A 19,779-nucleotide genomic window follows, 5' to 3' on the forward strand; every position below is an offset into this window, starting at 1 on the left:
GGGGGGGGTTCGGGTTAGATGAGCCGGAGTGTGCAGGACCCGTCACCTGGCTGCGGCCCCCTTGCTCCCCCAGAAGCGCCTGCACAGGAGGTCGGGGGAACGTGGCCTCCCTCACGCCTTCCAGAGCCGCCCGCCACCCCCGAGAGCAGGCGGCACAAATCAGCACAGCTATGAAGCAGCCACAGAAAGGCGGCCTTCTTCTCCCAGGGTGAACGTTAATTACTGTTGCTTCGCAGCGGTGCAGGAGGGGCCGCCCTCTCCCACGGCTCCAACCAGGCATGAAAAATTCATGAGCAGGAGACCTCGGGCTGAGGCCGCTGTTCCCATCCGCCTGGCCCAGAGAGCCCGCTGGGCGGGGCGGGGACGCAGAGGGCCAAGGAGCTGTCCTGGGGGAGGGTCAGGGCCCTGCCCTGGAGGAAGGAGCCGGAAACATCGCCAGTGTCTGCTCCCACCTCCCCAGCGTCCCACTCGGGCGACATGCCTGCTCCCAGGGCTGGAAAGGGGCTGTGGGCAGGGCTGTGGCTGGCTTAGCATGGCCAGTGTGGGCCGGGTTTCTGCCCTGCTGCACTGCACGGGCTGCACAACTGCGCTTGAAGGTTCGGCCTGCAGAGCTGGGGGGAAGGGGGCTCTCGACCCCTCCTCCCACAACACGGTCACCTGCAGGCCGGAGGAACCATGAACATTAGCAGAATTTACGTCCCTCTGGCCAGGGGGTGTGGGAGGGACCCGAGTGAGCCTCCCAGGCAGGAGGTCTGGGCTGCTGGGACCACCCACGCTGAATCCCCACCCTGGGCCAAACGCCTGAGGCCTCGGGTGTGCACACGTGTGCTCCACGTGGCCCTGCAGGTATGCCGAGTGCCCAGTCTGTGTGCCCCACGGGAATCCCTGGCCCGTGCACCTGCCGTGTGCCCGCCTGTCCCCGGCGTGTGCTGGTGCTCAGGCCCTCACGTGTGATGCTGGCATCCTGGCAGAGCCCAGCGTGTGTGCACGGCCCGTGGGGTGGGCGGCCACTCCACCCACCTCTGCTGAGCCTGCGGCACCAGCGCAGTGGGAGCCACGGCGGCGAGCAGGCAGTGTCAGTGGCCTCTGCCCCCGCCCCGCGGGGACCTGCCCTCTTTCGCCTTGTCCGTGCTGTGTGCTCCGTGGGGACGCGGAACACATTCCAATTAAGCAACTCAGCTAAAGTAAGCGCCGTGAACAAGCGTCAGTGCGGCCTGGGGGCTGGAGCAGCCTAGGGAGGAGGGAACTAGTGGAATTGTCCCCGCGACGATCAGATCACGAGAGCGTTTTGGGATCTGAGTCCTGCTGAAAAGGTCCTTGGTCATCCTGTTGTCCCCCGCGGCTGGGGACCCTCGTGGGCAGGGGCTGGAGGTGCAGGTGCCGGAGCCACAGGCCTGACGCTGGGCAGGGAGGAGCCTGCGGCCTGGGAGCTCCCACCTGCAGGACCCATGGACGGACACCTGCGTGGGGACAGTGCCTAGGGCCAGGCCGGGGCATGTGGCCCACCACACCCCACAGGGGCCCCGGGAGCACGGGCCCATTTCGCAGGTGCAAAGTGGAGGCACAGAGGGAACAGCAACTCGCCACAGCCGCACAGCAGGTGAGGGAGGGCCAGCAGCCGAGCCCAGGCCCAGAGCTGGCGTCTGGGCTTGTAGGGCCGGCAGGGAGAGGAGCCCCCGACACCAGGGTGGCCCCACTGGGCAGGGCAGGGCCTGGGGCAGCCTGGAGCCTGGTTCTGCGGCCACGTGAGGCCACGCAGGCAGCAGGAGGGGCCTGCAGCAGCCCAGATGTGCTGGGAGGGGCCCCTCGGGCTGAGTAGCCCCAACACGGTGCGGCACCGCTGGCCAGGAGGGTGGCTGAAGCGACTCTGGGGCCTGGAACCCGCTCCTGCCTGTGCCCCACGGAGGACACCTGCCCAGGTCACCCTAGGGGCTGGCGAGGAGGGCACAGTGATGCCGGGGGAGGAGGCCGCAGCGCAGGGCAGGGGGTGTGTGGGCCGGGGAGGGGAGAGGGCCTGGGGCGAGGGGTGGGGGCCACCGGGGTGCGCTTGGAGGGTGACTCAGGGAAGGGGGCCCCGTGGCTGAGGGGGAAGCACGTGGCCGGAGGGGATGAGGTGGGACGGGGTGGGCGGGGCCCTGGACAAGCCGCCTCGCCCAGGAGCAGCCCCTGCTGCCGAGGCCCCCCCACCTTGCGCAGGGTGGTGGGATGGGCACCCCGGCTGCCCCGGAAAGGGCTGGGGTGGGTCCCGGGTGGTCGGGCCCTGCAGCCCCCACCTGTCTCCTGATGAGGAGGGGCTGGGCGGCCTCAATCCCGAATCCAGGCCTGGAACCTGTGGCCTGAGGCCGAGGCCAGGCTGACCCTCTGCCCAGGGCCCCAGCATTGCGGAGGCCCCCAGGAAACCCGGTTATTCCGCAAGATAAGCGGTGGGGCCTGAGAATTCCATTCTTGTTTATTCAGCTAATTCAGTTTTTATGAGTGTTTAGGCTTTAAAGCAAAACAAAGCACTAATTACCCAATTAACCAGCAATTAAGTGACTACAGCCTAGTAGCCCAGGGCTGCCTGCCTCCAGGGGCTGCCGGGAGTGAGACCCTTCGGCTGCGGTTGCGCAGAGGCCCAGCTGGAGCCCGAGCCTGGGAGGGCGGGGTCAGCACGGGGGCAGCCCTGCCAGGGGGCCTCGGGGAGGCGGCACCCTCGGCCCCCAGAAGGGTCTGGACTCTGCAGCTGCCCTCCGGAGCCCACCCTGTCGTGCACGACCCGCACCGTCCTCGGCCGACTTCTGGCCCTGCAGGGACCCCGCCTTGGGCAGCCGCTAGGGAGCGGGCGCCACCGCATCAGCCCTGGCGGCCTCCGCGCCCTCCCTGGGCGGCCGCAGCGGGGAGGACACGGCTCTGCAGCCAGCAGAGGCTCCAGGGCCGGGAGGAGGCGGGGGCGGCGTCCCACCCCCAGGCCCCATCTCCAGCGGCATTTCTGCCCAAGGGCGCCAGCGCTCGAGGTCAGTGCGACCCGCGGGTGTGTGGCAGGTGCCCCGGGCAGGAGGGAGCCAGCCTGGAGAAGGGCCGTCCCTCCCGACTCCCATCCGAGGACGACCTAGAACCAGACCCCTCATAGGCCCAGCCTGGCCGGCCTGCCGCCACCCTCAGCTCCCACCCCAGCACCTGCCGCAGCTCCGGAATGTTCCGAGATGTCCACAGAGCCAACAGCCTGCTCCGTACCGCCTGAGCCTTGAGCTCAGCTGCTCTACAAACCACAAGACAACGTCTGACTTTCTCGGACTGTGACCACGCAAACAGCAAGGAACGTTTGGACGGCAGTTGGTTTTCCACTCTTCCGCGTTCGCCACCTGGGGAGGCGGGCGGGAGGAGGCCGGGCGCGCAGCCCGGCGTGGGCAGTCCCTGGCCCGGCTGCGTCGCGGGGTCCTGCGCTAGGGACGCGCCCACCGCGGCCTGACTCTATACGCTGAAGGGGAACCGCGTACGCGGACAGCTTCACCGAGGGCGCAAACTCCCGTTCGTTCTGCCGTGGGCCACGCGCTCTGCAGGTTTCGCCCATGCCGTGCGCGTCACATGACCTGCAGCAACGGGGCAGTCCCAGGCCCTTCCCCCGGGGCTCTGCAGGGTGAGCCTCCTCCACCCCACTGCCAGCCTCACTGTGATTAAGTGCACAGGCACACACATACAGTCGTGCACACGTGTGCACACGCTGCCATGCACACACGTGTACACTCACATTTCCTGTGTATCTACAAACGCAGTCACACACACATTTTCACGTATGCACGCAAGCTGTCATTTACACACGCACACGGTCATACGTTTTCACATGCACACACACGCACTCACATGCCTATACACACTGTCACATGGACACGTTTCTACACGTGACAGGCGGCTCCCACCTGGGCCTGCCGCCCCACACCCCCCAGCACCCTGAGCCCCTCTGGTCTCTGTCCAGATGCCGCCCCCCCACCCCCGCTGGGGCGCCCCCACCTGCCACGCTTGCTCCTGTTGCTCCCCCGCCCCCGCCCTCGGGGCCCTGAGCGCCAGGACCTGCCACCCCCGTCCGCGGCTCGGACCTTACCGGGGTCCCTTCCACGGCCCCGTCCACATCGCGGCAGCGGGTGCCTGTGCTTCTCCAGCCCGCTCTCCCTTTCCTCATTAGCGTCTCCCTGCGCAGCCCGGGCTGGGCCGGAATAATTAATGCGCCCGTGTCAGGGAATGAATAAAAGATGCCCGGGCCCCGCGAGCGCGGCTGACCTTTCCTGGAGCCGGCGGTATTAATATATTCTCGTGTTGTCAGACTCAAAGCGCTAACTGCCTCATGAATTATTTATCGACACAAAAAGTCTTAACCAGAAACAGTGTTAACATTAATTCCTAACCTCCGTGTCACAGCAGCCCGGCCTGTTCCGCATAATTGGATTTCAGCTCCAGCGGGCACCCCGGGCCGCTCCCCCGCACGCCCTGGGCGCCGCCACCTTCACCGAGGACCATCGCCAGCCACCGCCCGTGGACAGCGGGGACTTCTCCAGCAGCAGGGAGGCTGCTGCCGGCAGCTGAGGGCAGCAGCTCTTGCCTGGGCATCCCCACTGGGGCCGGGGTCCAGCCCTCCCCTTGAACCAGGGCTGGCCTGCGAGGGCTCTGACCACAGACTGTGGCAGGGTGACGCCTGCCGGCCCAGCCCCAGCCGTCCCACCACCCTAGTGGGGAGGCCCCGTGAGAGCCCTGGGCCGCCACGGAGAGGCCCGACCACCCCGCCCCGGAGCCAGGTGTGTGAGCAGGGCCCCCGACCTCCCGCCCGGCCACCTGCTGGCCATCCCCAGGTGACTCCAGGCAATGCCACACAGAGCAGAAGAGTCACCCACTGGCTGAGCCCGGCTGGGTCCTGCCCCACGAAGCCACGAGATAAGATACGTCGACCAGAGTGGTGTGCGCCCTCCGTGGGGCAGACGGCGGAGTGGAGCCCCCAGGACGTCTCTGCGGGGAGGGCCGTCCCTGCAAAGTGCCACTCCTGTCTCCAGGGGCGCAGAGAGCACCAAATCCGTCAGCCCCACACACACCCCGCACAGGGTGGGCTCCGCTTTGTGCCCCAGTTTCTGCCTCTGCAAACGGGAGCGATGCCTCTTCCGTGGGACAGTCACCACTTTAAAATGAAACAGGGCGGGGGGCGGGGGAGGCTTTTAGAAATCACGGGAAATACCGTCAGGCGTGAGGCGCGCCCATCACACTGAGCCTGGTGAGGCCCGTGACGAGTGCCGCGGGTGACACCGCCCCTCACCACAGCCCACAGCACCAGGCCCCACGCGGGAGCAGGCGGTAGGACGGTCACCTCCCAGAAGCCCACATCCCCACCGCCCCCTGCTGACAGCACCTCCATCTCCCTCTGAGGACTTGCCCAGAGGTGAGCCAACCCCGTGGCAGTGCTTGGGCTGCTGGAACAAGCCCTGCCTGAAGCCAGCCCCCTTTCAGTCATGTGAATTGGCCAATCCCTTTACCATATAACCTGGGGGGGGCCGGTGTGGACAGGTGGTGCCCTGCACGGCCCCTGCCCCCTGCAGCCCCCCTCCCACTCCCTCTCTCCTCCCTCTCCCAGCGCTGCCCACATGCCACCCTGACGCGCCTCTGCCAGGGCCCTGGCCTAACCTCACCTGCCGGCTGTTCTGAGATGGCGGCCACCTGTGGACTGCTCTCGCTCCTGTCTGTCCCTCAGTCACCCGTCACTCTGGGACGCGCGGCCGGGCGGACGGGGACGGCTGTGTGGGAGCACGCGAGGGAGGCCGGCCAGGCGCAGGCTCGGCCGTCACAGGAGGGCTCGGCGCGGCCCACACGCCGCCGTCCCTGCACAGGGCCACGTCCCCAGCAGCTGGCCCGGAAGACTCCGCTGTGCTCAGAGGTCGGGAGAACTCGGCTCCCTGACTCCAGGGAGAGGCTGGTTTTTATTGCTTTCGTTCAAATTATGGCCGCTCGGAAGAGGCTCAAGGAGCAGTGTAATGAAAGTCATAAACCTGCCTCGTAAATACGGGCCCAGCCGCAGGTCGTCCGGCCACGCGGGGCTGCAGAGGGGTGGCGCGGGGTCGGGGGGCTCCACCCTGCGTGCTTCCCGGTCAGCCCACACGTCCACCTCCCCTCGTCCCTGACGCTGGGGGCCTCGGCCCGGAAGCAGCTGGAGGGGCAGCCGGCTCTGTGCCGTCCCCTGGAGGCTGGAGGTCCCTGAGCACAGCCCACGTGGCTTCAAGTGTCAAGAACACGTGGCCACAAACAGCGGTGACGTCACTTCCCTCAGAGCCTGACACGTGACCCACGCGTGCTCATGACGTCCCCAGGAGGTGCTTCCCGGGCCCCTCTCAGGGAGGCAGAGCGAGAGCTGGCAAGGGCAGCGCCAGGAGCCGCAGCCCACAGACGTCTGGGCCCAGATGCCCACGGCCCCCGCAGCTGGACGTACGTGCGCAAGCAGAGGCCTCAGACACCTGCCCTAGGGAGCAGGGAGGAAGCCCCAGACGGGTTCGGGGGGAGCCTCTTCCAGAGGTCCCAGCCGCCAGCCACGCGACAGGGCGCGCAGGGACAGCTGCCAGCAGAAGAGCCGCAGGCCCCCCGCAGAGCACCATGCCCAGGAGCGAGGCGGTCCCCACGGCGGGAGTTAGGACCCCAGAGCCCCCCGAAGGCCCCTTCCCTCCCTGCCCGAGCCCCAGGACAAGGCCAGGAGAGCCTGGGTGTCTCCTCAGCAGAGGACAGCCGGGCTCAGCAGAAGAGGGCCCGGCAAGGTGGCAGCCGCGGGGTGAACACAGGCCCCACCCAGAGGACCTGTGTCCCCCCAGCTGGCTGCCATGCTGTGAGGAAGCCCAACCAGCGCACGCAGAGCCCGCCGCAGAGAGCACGTGGCGTCCCTGTGCGGTCCAGACGTCAGGGCGCGAGTGGCCCGAGGGGCGCTGTCTGAATTCCTGACCGTGCACATGTTGAAGGCCGCGGGCTACGTCACTGAATTCTGGGGCAATGTGTCACGCAGCCACACGGACCCACACGCCTGTGGGGCTTCCCCTGCAGGGCGTGTCACACTGGCTGCTAAATAGCAGCTTGTTCCTCGCAGCTGGTGGAGAGAGCCCCACCAGTGCCCTCCAGGCCCACAGTCAGGGCCGCCCCGCACCCGCACCACCTGGGCCGCAGCCGCAAGTGGGGAGGCGCCGCAGTCAGCGCGGGGAGGCTCCTGGGGAGATCAGTCGTTTGCAGCCTGACCCATGATTTAAAATTAATTTTCAGAAATCCTCCAGAAGTCATGAAGCCAATCAGCTGATCACACCCCAAGTGAAGGGGTCCCCCACCCCCCAGCAGGCACAGCAGACGGTCCCGGCCCGATCCAGGCCGGCCCAGTGGGCTCCTGAATGCTCTGCCTCTGCCTGTACCCACCCTCCCCAGCCCTGTTCCACCTCTTGTCCCTCCCTCTCGGCGCTGGCTGCACACCCACCTCAGGGCCTTTGCACCTGCTCGTAGCCCTGCCTCACTGCCCACCGCATGCACCCTGGCCCTGCCCCCTTTCCCTCACGGCACTTCGAGCCTCGGGCCAGAGCAGCTACTCATCGGCTTCATTTCCCGCCGCTGTGGTGGGACTCGGAGCCAGAGTGTGCATGGCCCATCTGCCGACCGGGCGCAGCGGACGCTCAGCACTGGCTGGTTGCAGGGAGGAGGGACAGCGGAAGTGAAGGGTTTCTCTTGCCCTCCACCCGCGGGCGGGTCGGCCTGGTGGCGCTGTGGGCGGAGGAGGGCTGTCCAGGTAGGGTCCCAGGGGACGGGGTGGCAAGGGTCTCCTCACGAAGGCTGGGTGCCTGTGCCTCAGTGTCCCCACCTGGAGAGAGCAGGGGCACACGGACCCCAGCACGGCTCACACGTGCAGTGAGCACCTGGGAGTCCCGATGACGCCGGTGATCAGACACCTACTCCATGGCTGGCCACGGCAGCAGCACGCTACCTGCCACACACCTGCGGGGCAGGCCCTTCCAGAACATTCCGCACCCTAGGCCTGGGGAGGGCAGCTGCTATCCCAGCAGGCATTTATAGATTCTCATTTCTCTTTAATAAAGGAAACCCTCAGCCCCCTGCTTCGCCAGAGACAGGCGGGATCGCCATGTTCCCGGCTGCAAGCAACCAAATTAAAAACAATACTTTCTAACTAATCGTATGGCGCTAACGAACATCTGACAGCGGAGCTTTCGAGACAGAAGCTGTTGGGGACGAGCAGTAATTGGGGGTTTCCTGCAGATAAATATCGGCAAAATCAAACCACTTCTAAGTGAGGGCTGTAAAACGAGGTCGGGTGACAAACGCCCCGTGTCACAGCAGGGACGCGTCGGGAGAGGCGGTCTGAGGCCCCAACCACAGACGGGTGGGCTGCGAGGGGTGCACATGGACACACGGCACACGTGTGCAGTGAACATTCAGAGTGGCCCAGGAAGGCGGAGGGACACGCCTGCAGCACACACACACACACACACAGACACACACAGGACACAGAGAGAGACACACGCAAACACAGAGACCCAGAGAGAACCCCATGACACCTCTAGCCGAGACACGCACAGCCCCACCCAAACATACACGCACACACAGGTACACGCACGGCAATCCTAACCAGCGCACACACACGCGTGTCTAAGGACCCCCCAGGGAAGTCCCGCTCTGGACACGGGATGGTAGCCGGCCTGAATCCTGCCCTCGCCCGGGCCCTGCCCCTACTCCTGGGCACAGGTCACCTTGGCCAGTCCCTGCTCCCCAGCCCCGGGGCGGCGCAGCCCCAACCTGGCCTCCAGCCTGGGGACGCTCTCGGGGGACGACCCCCTCTGGGAAGGGGGCACTGCTCCCTGCCTCTGCCAGGAGCCTGGGCTCCCACCTGCCGCCCACACGCCAACGGCACAAGAGGCCCACCGGGGCCGTGACAGCCTGGGGCTCTGAGGGCCACCAGGGCCAGGGGTGACTGTGCCCTGGACCCGGGGTCCCGTCTGCACACGCCAGGTCTGACGCACGCGTCTGCCCATGAACGGGCGCAAGGCACACATGGGACCATCTGCAGGCCTGGGGCCCTGCGGGGCTCCCGCTGCGTGGAGGGGAGCCCTCCCCACCCCCGCCGCCATCTGTCGCTTCTGTGCCGCAGCCGTGGGGGGTTCAGCTGCAGGCAGCTGGCAAGTCAATTACAGCGTTTTCAGGACACATTCACGGCAGCGTCTGGGGGAGAAGCCCTGGCTGGCGAAGCGGGCAGAGCAGAGGGTGCCCGTGCTCAGGGCTGGGGGGCTCAGACCGGGGGAGCCACAGGACATCCCTGGCCCCGCCACGCTGCCCCTCTGGACACGGGCACAGCTCACCCCGACCGCTGACGAGCCAGCAGGACCCCTGCCCAACGCCCCAAATGTCACATGAATCCACACGCAGGAACCTGCTCCTCCCACCCCAGAAGCCCCAGCTTCCCTGGGATCTGGGGAAGGAGCGTGTCCCCACTCGGACACGCACCGGGCACCACCGGCTGCCTGCCCAGGACCCCGTGTGGAGCGGCCGCCACTCGCGGTCACGGTGGCACGTCAGGGGCACCCACAGCCACCCTAGGAGGGCTGTGTCCCAGTGTACAGAGGACAACACGGCTGCCCAAGGCCACACACTACGGGAGGCCGTGACATCTGCCCGGGAAGAGCACCCTCAGGTGGCCGCCACAGGGACCCCTTCCCAAAGTGTATTCCACCGGCCACCCCAGGGCAGGACTCGGGGACACGGTGGCCAAACCAGGGCTAGAGGCTGAGGCAGAGCCCAGGGTCTTGGGGCTCAAACAGACCCTCAGACGGGGCGGCAGGGGCCTGGAGGCGGGAGGCCCAGCCAAGCCCCCGCACCTGCACCCAGGCACGCGGCTGAACCCGCCCAGACTCCCCAAGGCCCAGGGGCTCGGGGTCCACTCATGGCCTGGACTCCTCAGCGACCAGCGGGAGCCACAGGCTGGAGGGGGCCGGGCCACGCCAGGTGGTTAACGGGTTGATCACGTGCCCTTAAAACGCTGCCGTGATTTAGAGAGGGCCCCGGCAGGGCCGCAGCCGCACGTCAGGGCTGCCCAGACCAGGTGGGCGGAGTCCAAGCCCCCCCCAATCCCCGAGTGAGCCGGTGCGGCCGTAAATCTGCAGAAATGGCTTTACGGGGCTCTGGGTTTTATGGTGTCATTAACGCTCCTCTTGACACTTCAGAAGAATGAAACGAAGCCACCAGGCGGCAGGGCTGCTCCTGGGGGAGCAGGGGGTGCTGGCCAGGCCTCCCCAGCAGGCGGCAAGGGCAGGCTCCTGCCGCAACCCAGCCGGGACAGGGTGTCGGCCACAGCACAGCTGTGTCACCTGCTCCCACGGGGACACGCAGGCACACTGGGAAACATGTGACTCGCCCTCCACGGGCCACAACCCCATCGCACAGACCGCGCTACGTCTCCCTCCCGGCAGCCGCTGGGTGGGGCCGTGCGGGCCGTGGCCGCTCTCTGGGCATCAGCCTGAGCCTCTCTGGCTGGGCTAGGGAGGGATGGGGCGCAGGGCGGGAGGCAGCTGCTCACACATGGCTGCATCGGACCCCGGTTCCTGGGGCCCACAGACCACTTGGAGGCTCCCGCGGGGGTCCCGGCGCCAGGGCCAGCCCCACCCGGCCCCTGGGACCTCCACAGGGCCCCGAACAGGACGCTCCTCGTCACCTCGGCCTCCACTGCTGCTGGGGCCAGGACCCGTCGGGCGCTGAGGAGGGAGCGGGGTGCAGGGGTGGGACCCTCTAGGGGGAGCCTCCCGGCAGGCGAGGTGAAGGCCAGGGGACTTACGGAGTAGCCTCTCCCCGAGACCGCCTGCGCCGAGCTCTGCAGGAAGGAAGGGAGCACAGTCAGTGACGAGTGGCCCCGACACCACCCTCCGGCCAGACCCTCCGCACCCAGCCCAGGACCCAGCTCTGAGCCTGAGAGCAGCCGTCTGTCCGGTAGAGACAGGTCCAGATGCCCTGACCCCAGACGGCTGCCAGACACCCTCCCCAGCGGGCCGCAAGGGCGGAAGCCGAGCTGCGCAGCAAGGGTTACACCCTGCCGCCCGCCACTCTGCCAGCTCCCGCCCCGTCCTCCTGGGCTGGGCCAGCTGCGGGTCCTGCAGCAGCTCTGGGGGGGGCTTGGGAAAGGGGTCACCCCACAGGTGTCCGTGGCCAGCTCGCTGCCCCCAAGAAGGGAGGACCCGCCTGGAGAGAGTTCTCCAAAGCAGGAAGGACACTGTGGCCCACGGCCCTGTGGTCATGGGGGGCTGCCCCTGTGCCCATCACCCCAGAGGGGTCCAGAGCTGCAGGACCTCAGGGAGGATGGTCAGGGAAGGGTTCCTGGAGGAGGAGACCTTGAGGAGGGGTCACCATAGGGGGCCTGACAGGCCAGGGGCCTCAGGCATCAGGGCAGGAGGGTGGGGACCCCAACACCCTCGGTGGGGGCCCTCTGGCTCGAATGGGCGTTCGGGGCCATCAGGACAGAGGCCGTGGGTCTCACTGCCTCACCACACTGCTGGGGCCCCCGCGAGCTCCCCAGGGCTGCCCACCAGGGCCGCCGCCCGTCAGCGGAGGCTGCAACAGGAAGGGGTGCAGGACGCAGGGACGGGGCGTGGCTGCTGAGCGGCAGGCGGGGCTGGGCTCTCGGCACTGGGCGTGGGTGGGCACAGCTCGCAGGGGCTGGCGCTGCACCTTCCTGGAGCGGCTGGGCAGGTGGGGGGCGGGGCGGAGGGTGTGCCCAGCCAAAGGGGTGATGCAGCCCCTCTGCAGAATAGGGGGAGACCCCCACCCCTTCCCCAGACAGACCCTCCCCAGGGCCCACCCCAGCTCCTGGGGGGTCACTGCCAGGCAGAACCCAGCTGGGGGGCCTCCCCTCAGGGACCCTGGGGACACAGCCCGGGCCTTGGCCAGGCCCCACCGGCCAGCCACAGCCCGCCAGTGGGGGCAGAACCGTCCCCGTGTGGCTGCCTGGCTGTGCTCAGAACACGCCCTCACACCGGGGCTGGCAATTAGAGGGCGGCTAGCTAGAGCTCCCTGCGCCCAGACGGTTCCGACCTATTTTCCCATCTCGCGGCAACAAGGGCAGCGAGGCCCCTCCCGCCTCCCCCAGCCCCCATGTAAGTGGTAACGGAGTCCTGCAGGACACCTGCCGTCCCAGGCCACTGCAGGGGCCTCCTCGGGCCCGTCTGCATCGACTTTGGCCTGGAACGCCCCTGGGTGAGGCAGACCCCAGGTGTGGGGGGGCCTGGCCACCCCCAGGGCTGGGCTCTGAGGCCCCCATCTGACTCCCCTGCTGGCTCCCCCGGAGACCTGGAGCCCAGGGACCCTCTCAGGGACCCAGTTAGCAGGTGTCCCTCCCGGCCAGGTGCACCCGAACCGCCGGAGCTGCTCCAGGTGGGACAAGCACCTCTGACTTGAGCAGACGCTTCAGGCTCCGACACCTCTGCGGAGCCCGCCCCGCCCCGCCCTCCTCGTCCCTGCGCCCAGCCATGGGCAGGGGCAGCCTCAACGGCAAGTTTAATATTTCCCCAAATCGTTTCTCTTCAGTTGAATCCTTCCTCACGGGAACGGTCCTGACTGGCAAAAATCATGCTCCAAGGAAGGCAAAATGCCGACTGCCAACACAAAGCCTGCTGGGGAACTCCCAGGGCCCCGCCCGGTGGCTTCCTGCAGGACATGCCCTGGCTGGCGGCTCGCCAGGCGGGCCACCCCTGGACGCGGGCGTGCTCGGGTGCAGCGGTCGGGCACTCACGTCACTGAGCTGGTCCCGAGAGCTGCTGCGCCGGGAGCTGGCGGCTTCGAGGACGCTGTCGTCATCGCTGTCCCGGTCGCCTCCTTTGGACACGGTGACCTTCATCTGGGACAGGGAGAGACACCGTCTCAGGCAAACCCACCCCTGAGCCCATCTGCACAGGGACCCTCAGCCAGGGCCACTCCCCCGCCGCCCCCCGCCCAGGGCGCTCTGGGACGCGGCGTGCCCTGCCGCTGTCCACGGGGTCCTCCGCTGGGTCCTCGGCTGGTTCTGGAGGGCGGGCAGCCAGGGGCAGAGCTCTGCAGAGCCGGGACCCCCCAGGCGGACAGCCACACGCGGGCAGCAGGGTGGGCAGGAGACACCCAGGAGAGCAGACGGCGGCGCAGAGACTTCAGAGGCGTGTTAGCTCTGTCCTCGTTTGCTCGAGCCGCTGACTTTAAAGACATCCTGGCGGATCCTGGGGCCGGGGCAGGGCCTTGCCACTCACACCGGGCCCTCCTCCCCGCCCGGCAGCCAGGCCACACCCTGCTGGGCGGAGCCGTCTGAAGGCCGCCGCCAAGACTGAGCGGGGCGCACGGCCTGCTGGATGGAGAGAGGCCGGGTGAACCTGCCGCTCCCGCCCCGTGCCCTTGGGCCACCGCTCGGCTGCTCTGAGCCTCCTTCCTCCGCTGCCTGCGCGAGGGAGCCGCCTCTCCCACGACTGCCGCCAATGCGCACCCTGCCGCGGGCACCCCGGGGGGCCGCTGCTGGCCCAGCAGCCCTGAGTAGCAACCATCTTTGCTTCCACTTCACAGATCAAAAACGTGAGGCCCAGAGAGGCTGGGTGACCAGGCGGGGACCGGGGCCGGAGCCAGTTTCAAACCTGCCACAGCGGAGTGGCAGACGGCAGAGCTCCAGTGGGCCACACCCAGCAGGGACGCGCCCTAGGGCGGCCAGTGTTCCCAGCCTCCCCCGAGGACCCCCGAGGCCCAGCTGCCTGTCTCCACGGCCTCCGCTCATCCGGAACATTCCTGCACCTTGCAGTAATGTATGTGCCCCGTCCTGGGAACGCCGGCCCACCCCTCCCCGCCCAGTTTCGGCCCCCAAGTCTCTCATCCCAGAGCCCCAGTGCCGACCGGTGGAGCCTGCGGCCCAAGTCCTCAAAGTTCAGTCATTTCGTGGGAGCTCCAGCCCTGCAGACGCTGTCCCTGGGCCGGTCAGCTCGGCCTGGTGCTGCCCGCCGGCCCCTGCAGAGCCCCCGGCGCCCACCCCAGGGCCAAGGTGGGCTGCGCCCCGGCCGCCAGGCCTCTGAGGGCTCAACCCCCCTGTCCTGTGAGGCCATTTAACGTCCAAGGACTGAGGGGCTCGCACTCAGTCCCTGGGGGCAAACGCGGGAGGCCGGGCCACACGCAGGAGGCCCCACCACGTGGTGCCAGCGAGACCGAGGACTGGCAGGAGGGGGCGTGGCCTGCGCAGCCAGGCAGCAGCCCGCACGGGCCAGGTGGGCCCGGGCAGAGACTGGCCTGCCCCCGCCTGGGTGTCCTCTGCAGCAGGAGACACTGGCAGGGCCTCACACGAATGGCTACAAGCCACCAGGTGTCACTCTCTCCCCAGCTGGACTCCGCCCCACGCAGGGAGAACGGCTTTCTCACCTCTGGACCCGCGGCGGGGCCCTCGCTCACTGGCTCCTGCACCCACTGCCTTCTGGGGAACCGCGTCCCACCCTCATCCAGTGGTTCTCAACATGGGATCCCTGGACCAGCAGCAGCAGCCCTGCGAGCTTGTTAGGAATTCGAATTTTCAGGCCCCACCTCAGCAGCTCTATGTGTCCTCATGCCCTCTGGGGGACTCCAGAGGAGCTGAGCTGAGGCCCACAGCCCTGATCATTAGTAATCGCCCCTGTGAGCCCCACACTCACTGCCAGAGGATATGCTGGACCCAGAGACATTGCAGGGACAGGAAAGGCCTGGTACGGGGCTGTCAAGTACAGCTGTACATGTTGCTCACTGCACAAGGACCTTCAGCAAGGGGCGAGGGGAAGTGGACACCGCTTTCCACTTCACCCAAACACAAGAGCCATCTCCTCGCAGAGCTGGGCGCCAGAGGGAACGCCTCACCCTGGAACCCTGGCAGCTGCTCTGCGTAAGTTTCTCTTAACCCAGAGGCACCAGCAGGTGGCAGGTTGGGGTCTCCCATCCTTCCTTGGGTGGCTGGTTTTAGCACTAAAAGCCCTGTTCCTGGAAAACCCTGTAGAACTAAGTCCTGTGTCCCGGGAACCCCCTGATCCTGGACGCATGGGATGGCTGTCACCCACTGCTGTCCCCAAGCAGGACCCGAAACAGCCTGAGCTGGTGCTTCTCAGCTGCTCAGAGATGCTGCTGCCCCAGGGCCAGGGGATGCCACAGCTCCGTGTCCAGCCAGAGCTGCAGGGACGAGATCTGCGTGGACCTCCAAGTCCATGGCTGGGGCCAGAGGGTCCCCTGTCAGCCCTGGGAGGGCAGGGGGAGCCCCTGCACCCGTACCCCCCGCACAAGGCCCTCCCGCCCATCTGTCCGTGCGTCAATCCTCCAGCCAGCATTTACTGAGTTCCTGCGAGCCGGGCACTGTTCTGGGCAGCGAACGACAGACTCAAGTCTCTGCCCTCCCAGGGCCTACGGAGAAACGACCGTCCCCAGACAGCACCGGACAGCACGCAGCCTGCTGGACGGCGACAGGTGCCACGGGGAACAGCGGCAGAGGGTGGCCGCAGGGAGGGCCAGGGGAGCCCTGAGCTGCGATGCCGTTCCGCTCCACCGGGTCTGGGCGTTTGGGCGCGGCACCGGCAGCTGCCAGTGGGCCGCGTGAGCACTGATGGGTGGGCCCTGGGCATGTAGGGCTGACCCACAGCTCGTCTGGCTCAGACCGTCACCTGGAGGACACACTGGGGCCAGCAACCCTCAGCTCCCTGGGGACGTCCCTGAGCTCCCCGCCTGACCTCCCCGGGAGGCCCCCCCGAGGGTGCCACACCCCCATGCTGAGTCGCGGCCGCCTCCGGAAGCCGCCCTTCTGGGGGGCCCCTCAGTGCGGGTGCTGCCCACCAACCTGGGGGCCGTGGCGCCGCGTCACGCACGGGGGAGCCCTGAGTGGGTTTCCGAGGTGCTCCCTTCCCAGCCGGGCTGGGCCTCCTTCCCACGGAGGGCGGGGCTGGCTCGGTGGGCCGGGCAGCGGGGGCCTGGGCAAGTAGTCGACAGAAGCGCAGGGAGCCTAGGAGCGCGGCGCTCTGCTGAGCCCAGGCGGCCACTGTCCCATGCTCAGTGCTTTTGTGGGTCTGGAGTGATTCTTTACCTCGGGGGTACCCAGAGTGCGCTCTGAGCACCAGCAGCCCCAGTGCCAGCTGGCAAGGCCTGCCCGGCCCCACCGGGCTCTCGACGTGACTCCAAGACTGAGAACCCTCCCCCGTCTGCACCCAGAGGGGCGAAGGCTGCAGGTGAGCGGGACCTACCCCGTGCTGCTTGGCTGGCATGAGCCCGGACGGGACACGGGACACGGGTAGGGGCAGGGCCAGAAGCAGCAGCACTGACAGCTCACCTGCACTCACCAGCACTCTGTAGATGGGGAAACTGAGGCACAGGGACTTGCCCCAGGGCACCTGCAGGTGACGGGGACTTTAGGCGGCTGGGAGGACACCCCTCCACAAAGCAAGAGAAGGGGAGGCCTGCGGGGGCTTGCTGCCCAGCTGTGCTCAGACCCAGCCAATTCCTGGGGTGGGGGAAGCTGACGCCCCAGAGGAGTTCCCGCCAGCTCCGGTGGTGTGAACATTCACCGACGCTGATTTACGTGACTGGGTTTAACAGCTGGCCACTCCTGCAAGCTCCACCCACCGGACACAGCCCGTAGGACGGGGCCAGGACGGGGTGTCCCGGCAGGAACCTCGAGAGCTCCAGCGTGGGGACCCCTCCCCGGCCCCCCGGCTCCACACCGCACGCCCAGGAAGCGCACACCCTGCGCAGGCAGGAAACAGGCAGTTCTGCTGGGGGCTCAGACCCGCTGGGTGGTCGGGCACAGGGCGGGGGCGCCCGGGGCAGGGGCTCTCACGGGCGAGCCCCCAGGACCCCCCACTCACGCAGGCAGGGGCACACTCGCCACCCACTGTGGACACACACACACCTGCCTTGCCCAGTGGCCTCAGACGGCCGCTCCCAGCACCCCAGACGCATAAAACGTATGCACACCGCTCACCAACTCCTCCCCCACCCGTTGCCCAGACACCACCCTGCCCCCCGATGCACACAACCCTGCCCAGGCCCTGACCCTGAAGCAGGGCACACACGAGGCCCCCTAGCACCCCCAGAGCTCTCTGTGCAGACCGAGCAGAAGGCGCCCTGTGAGTGCATATGGACAACAGGAATGGCAGCCCTGGAGTGCTGCTGTGCACGACCTGAGCAGCTGTACCCGGCGGCCCCATCAGGCAGTTCCACACTCAGACAAGGGCCACCCTACAAGTGCACATGAGCTCAGACGGTGGCCATGGCACCCCTGGCCTCTCACCTGCAGGACTGCGGGGGAGGGGTGGGAGCTGCCTGGGCTGCGGCTCCCTCATGCCTGCCAGGCCCAGGTCGGGCCCCCACACCCCTGGGCCACCATCCCGGCGGGAAACAAGAACTGCAGCCGTAGAAGCGGAGCACAGGCTCACAGCGGCCTGGATGCCGCCATCCCGTGCAAACACACGTGTACACGCACCGTCCCCACCCTGGCCTGCAGCGCGAACCCCGCCTGTCCAGGGCGCTGGCGGCTGGCCCTGTGCCAAGTGGTCCCTGGGTGCCTCCCAGGTGACGCTCACGCCCGCCCCAGGTCAGGAAGCCCTGCCCGCGGGAGTGGGGACTTGCGCAGAGGGAAGGGTGCTGATGGGTGGAGCTGCGTCCATTCCCAGGATGCTCTGCTCCCCACCTCCCAGGCCCTGGGTTCTGGAGTGTTCTGGGAGCCCCCAGAGCTGTCCATTAATCCCCAGCACAGCCCTAGTGCAGCCGACGCCCTTCCCTGGCCGGCCCTCACTCCCCTCACCGGACAGTTCCTCACGGTGCAGGGTCTCAGGCCTGGTGCTGGGCACCCGCCACCCTCCCCTCCCCGGGACCTCCCCGTGTCAGGGCTGCCCGGGGAGCCCACGTGTCTCCAGGCCTGGCCGAGTCCCTGGACCCTGACTGCTGGCCCCTCACGCTTAGCCAGGGCACAGACCGTCCCTGGGTCCCCCTGCCCCAAACCCGTCCCCACCGCAGGGGACTGGTAGGCAGATGCCCCACCCAGCCCGTATTCCTGTGAACCCCACCTCCTCGGGTCGCGGAGGGCAGACACCAGGCCCAGGTGGCCGACCCCTCCTGCCTCTTCCCCCGCAGCACGGGCAGCAGCTGTGCCCTGCACTTTGCTTCCGGTTGCTGTTGCCCCCCAGCCTGGCCGGCGTGGTGGTCGCGTGTCTGCTGGGGGAACCTGCACTTGGGCCCGGTGGGGAAAGAAAGCGGAAGTGCGACCTAGTTCTGGTGAACCTGGGCAGGGGCGGCCTCGGGGAAGAGCCTCCATCGCAAAGGGGAAGGGGAGCCGGGGAGGTCACGGCGGCCAGGACCAGCCCAGGGAAAGGGAGACCGCCTGCCACAGGTGCCGGGCAGGCTGAGCACCTTCCGCGGGGGGCATGGGAGGGGACCCCCGACTCTCACCGCCGCAGCAGGGCTGCCCGCACAGCCCCCGGGGCTCCCTCACGCACACTCCTCCGACAGCACTGGGAACGCAGAGAACCGGCCGCTTCTGGGCGGGGAGGACGCGGGGCCGGAGCGCACGCCGGGCAGGCAGCGGCCCCTGCTGGTGGAGTCTGGTACTACAGCCCAGCCCTACCAGCCACGACACAGCCCCCGTGGAGGACCGCACTGGGGACTGGGGACCCCGGTGTGATCAAAGCATCATCTCCCCTCTCCTCTGGGCTCACATTTACTCAGTTTAGCTTGGGCCTTGCTTATCTCAGAAACTTCCCGATACTCCATCTGCTCCCTGTGCCCCCGGAAGTGAAGCGCGATTCCTGTTTGTCTTCCTGTGTCAGACTGTGAGTGCCCAGCAGGCAAGGGCTGGCTTTCATCCCTGCCCACCCAGCACGGTAGGCACAGCGAAGAGGGCTCAGCAGCGTGTGGGAAAGAACACGTGTCCCCAGAGTCAGCACGGTGTCAAGGGGGCAAGACGCCGCCCTCTGAGTGCTGGACACCCCCTTAAGCTCCTCGACATTCTTCCATTGGGATTCGCACAAATGGATGGATGGACAGACGGGGAGATGGAAGGGTGGGTGGGTGCACAGGTGGGCAGATTAGTGGATAGATTACGTGGATGGATGGATGGACGGGAGGACGCACAGACGAGGGGGCAAATGCACGGACATGCACGACAGGTTGTGTAAGGAATGCTGGCTGAGCTGAGGACACCACCCTGGGAGGTGCGTTGCCAGCAGGCTCCTGGGGATACAAGCTGTGGGGGGTGAGAGCCCACAAGGCCCAAGTCCTATTTGCTGGGGGAGGGGCCGGAGCAGCAGCTGTGTGCAGAACCGCGGCAGAGTGGACCTCAGCGGGTACGTGCTCCCAGGTCTGGGGCTGGACCGCTGGGCTCCGCCTGGGCTCTGCCAATTCTTCCTGGGCCAACCTGGATGGGGCACTCAGTCTTGCTCAGTCTGTGCCCCACCCGTCCCACAGGCTAACGACCTAATCCAGACTCTCACCTCCTTCCCGAGCAGCCACAACAGCCTCCAAGAGGTGTCACCGCCTCCATGGCTGCCCTGGTGTCCCCATGAGTGTTTAAAAACATAAATCAGGCTGGGCGCGGTGGCTCACGCCTATAATCCTAGCGCTCTGGGAGGCCGAGGCAGGAGGATCACTTGAGCTCAGGAGTTCAAGATCAGCCTGAGCAAGAGCGAGACCTCGTCTCTACTAAAAACAGAAAATTAGCTGGGCATGGTGGCGCATGCCTGTAGTCCCAGCTACTCGGGAGGCTGAGGCAGGAGGATCGCTTGAGCCCAGGAGTTGGAGGTTGCTGTG

At 67.3% G+C, this 19,779-nt stretch overlaps 1 protein-coding gene across 1 annotated transcript in view; it reads right to left on the bottom strand.

Moving 5' to 3' along the window:
- Nucleotides 1-19,779, bottom strand: part of FBRSL1 (fibrosin-like 1) — a 71,946-nt gene that overhangs the window by 25,564 nt on the left and 26,603 nt on the right. The window contains exons 3-4 of the mRNA XM_012657246.1: nt 12,761-12,865; nt 10,814-10,849 (exon numbers count right to left, since the gene is read on the bottom strand). Coding sequence (XP_012512700.1) covers nt 10,814-10,849; nt 12,761-12,865 — 141 coding nt within the window. The remainder of the gene's footprint in view (nt 1-10,813; nt 10,850-12,760; nt 12,866-19,779) is intronic.

This window comes from Propithecus coquereli, unplaced genomic scaffold (assembly GCF_000956105.1).
Source record: "Propithecus coquereli isolate 6110/MARCELLA unplaced genomic scaffold, Pcoq_1.0 Scaffold535, whole genome shotgun sequence".
Taxonomy (NCBI): domain Eukaryota; kingdom Metazoa; phylum Chordata; class Mammalia; order Primates; family Indriidae; genus Propithecus; species Propithecus coquereli.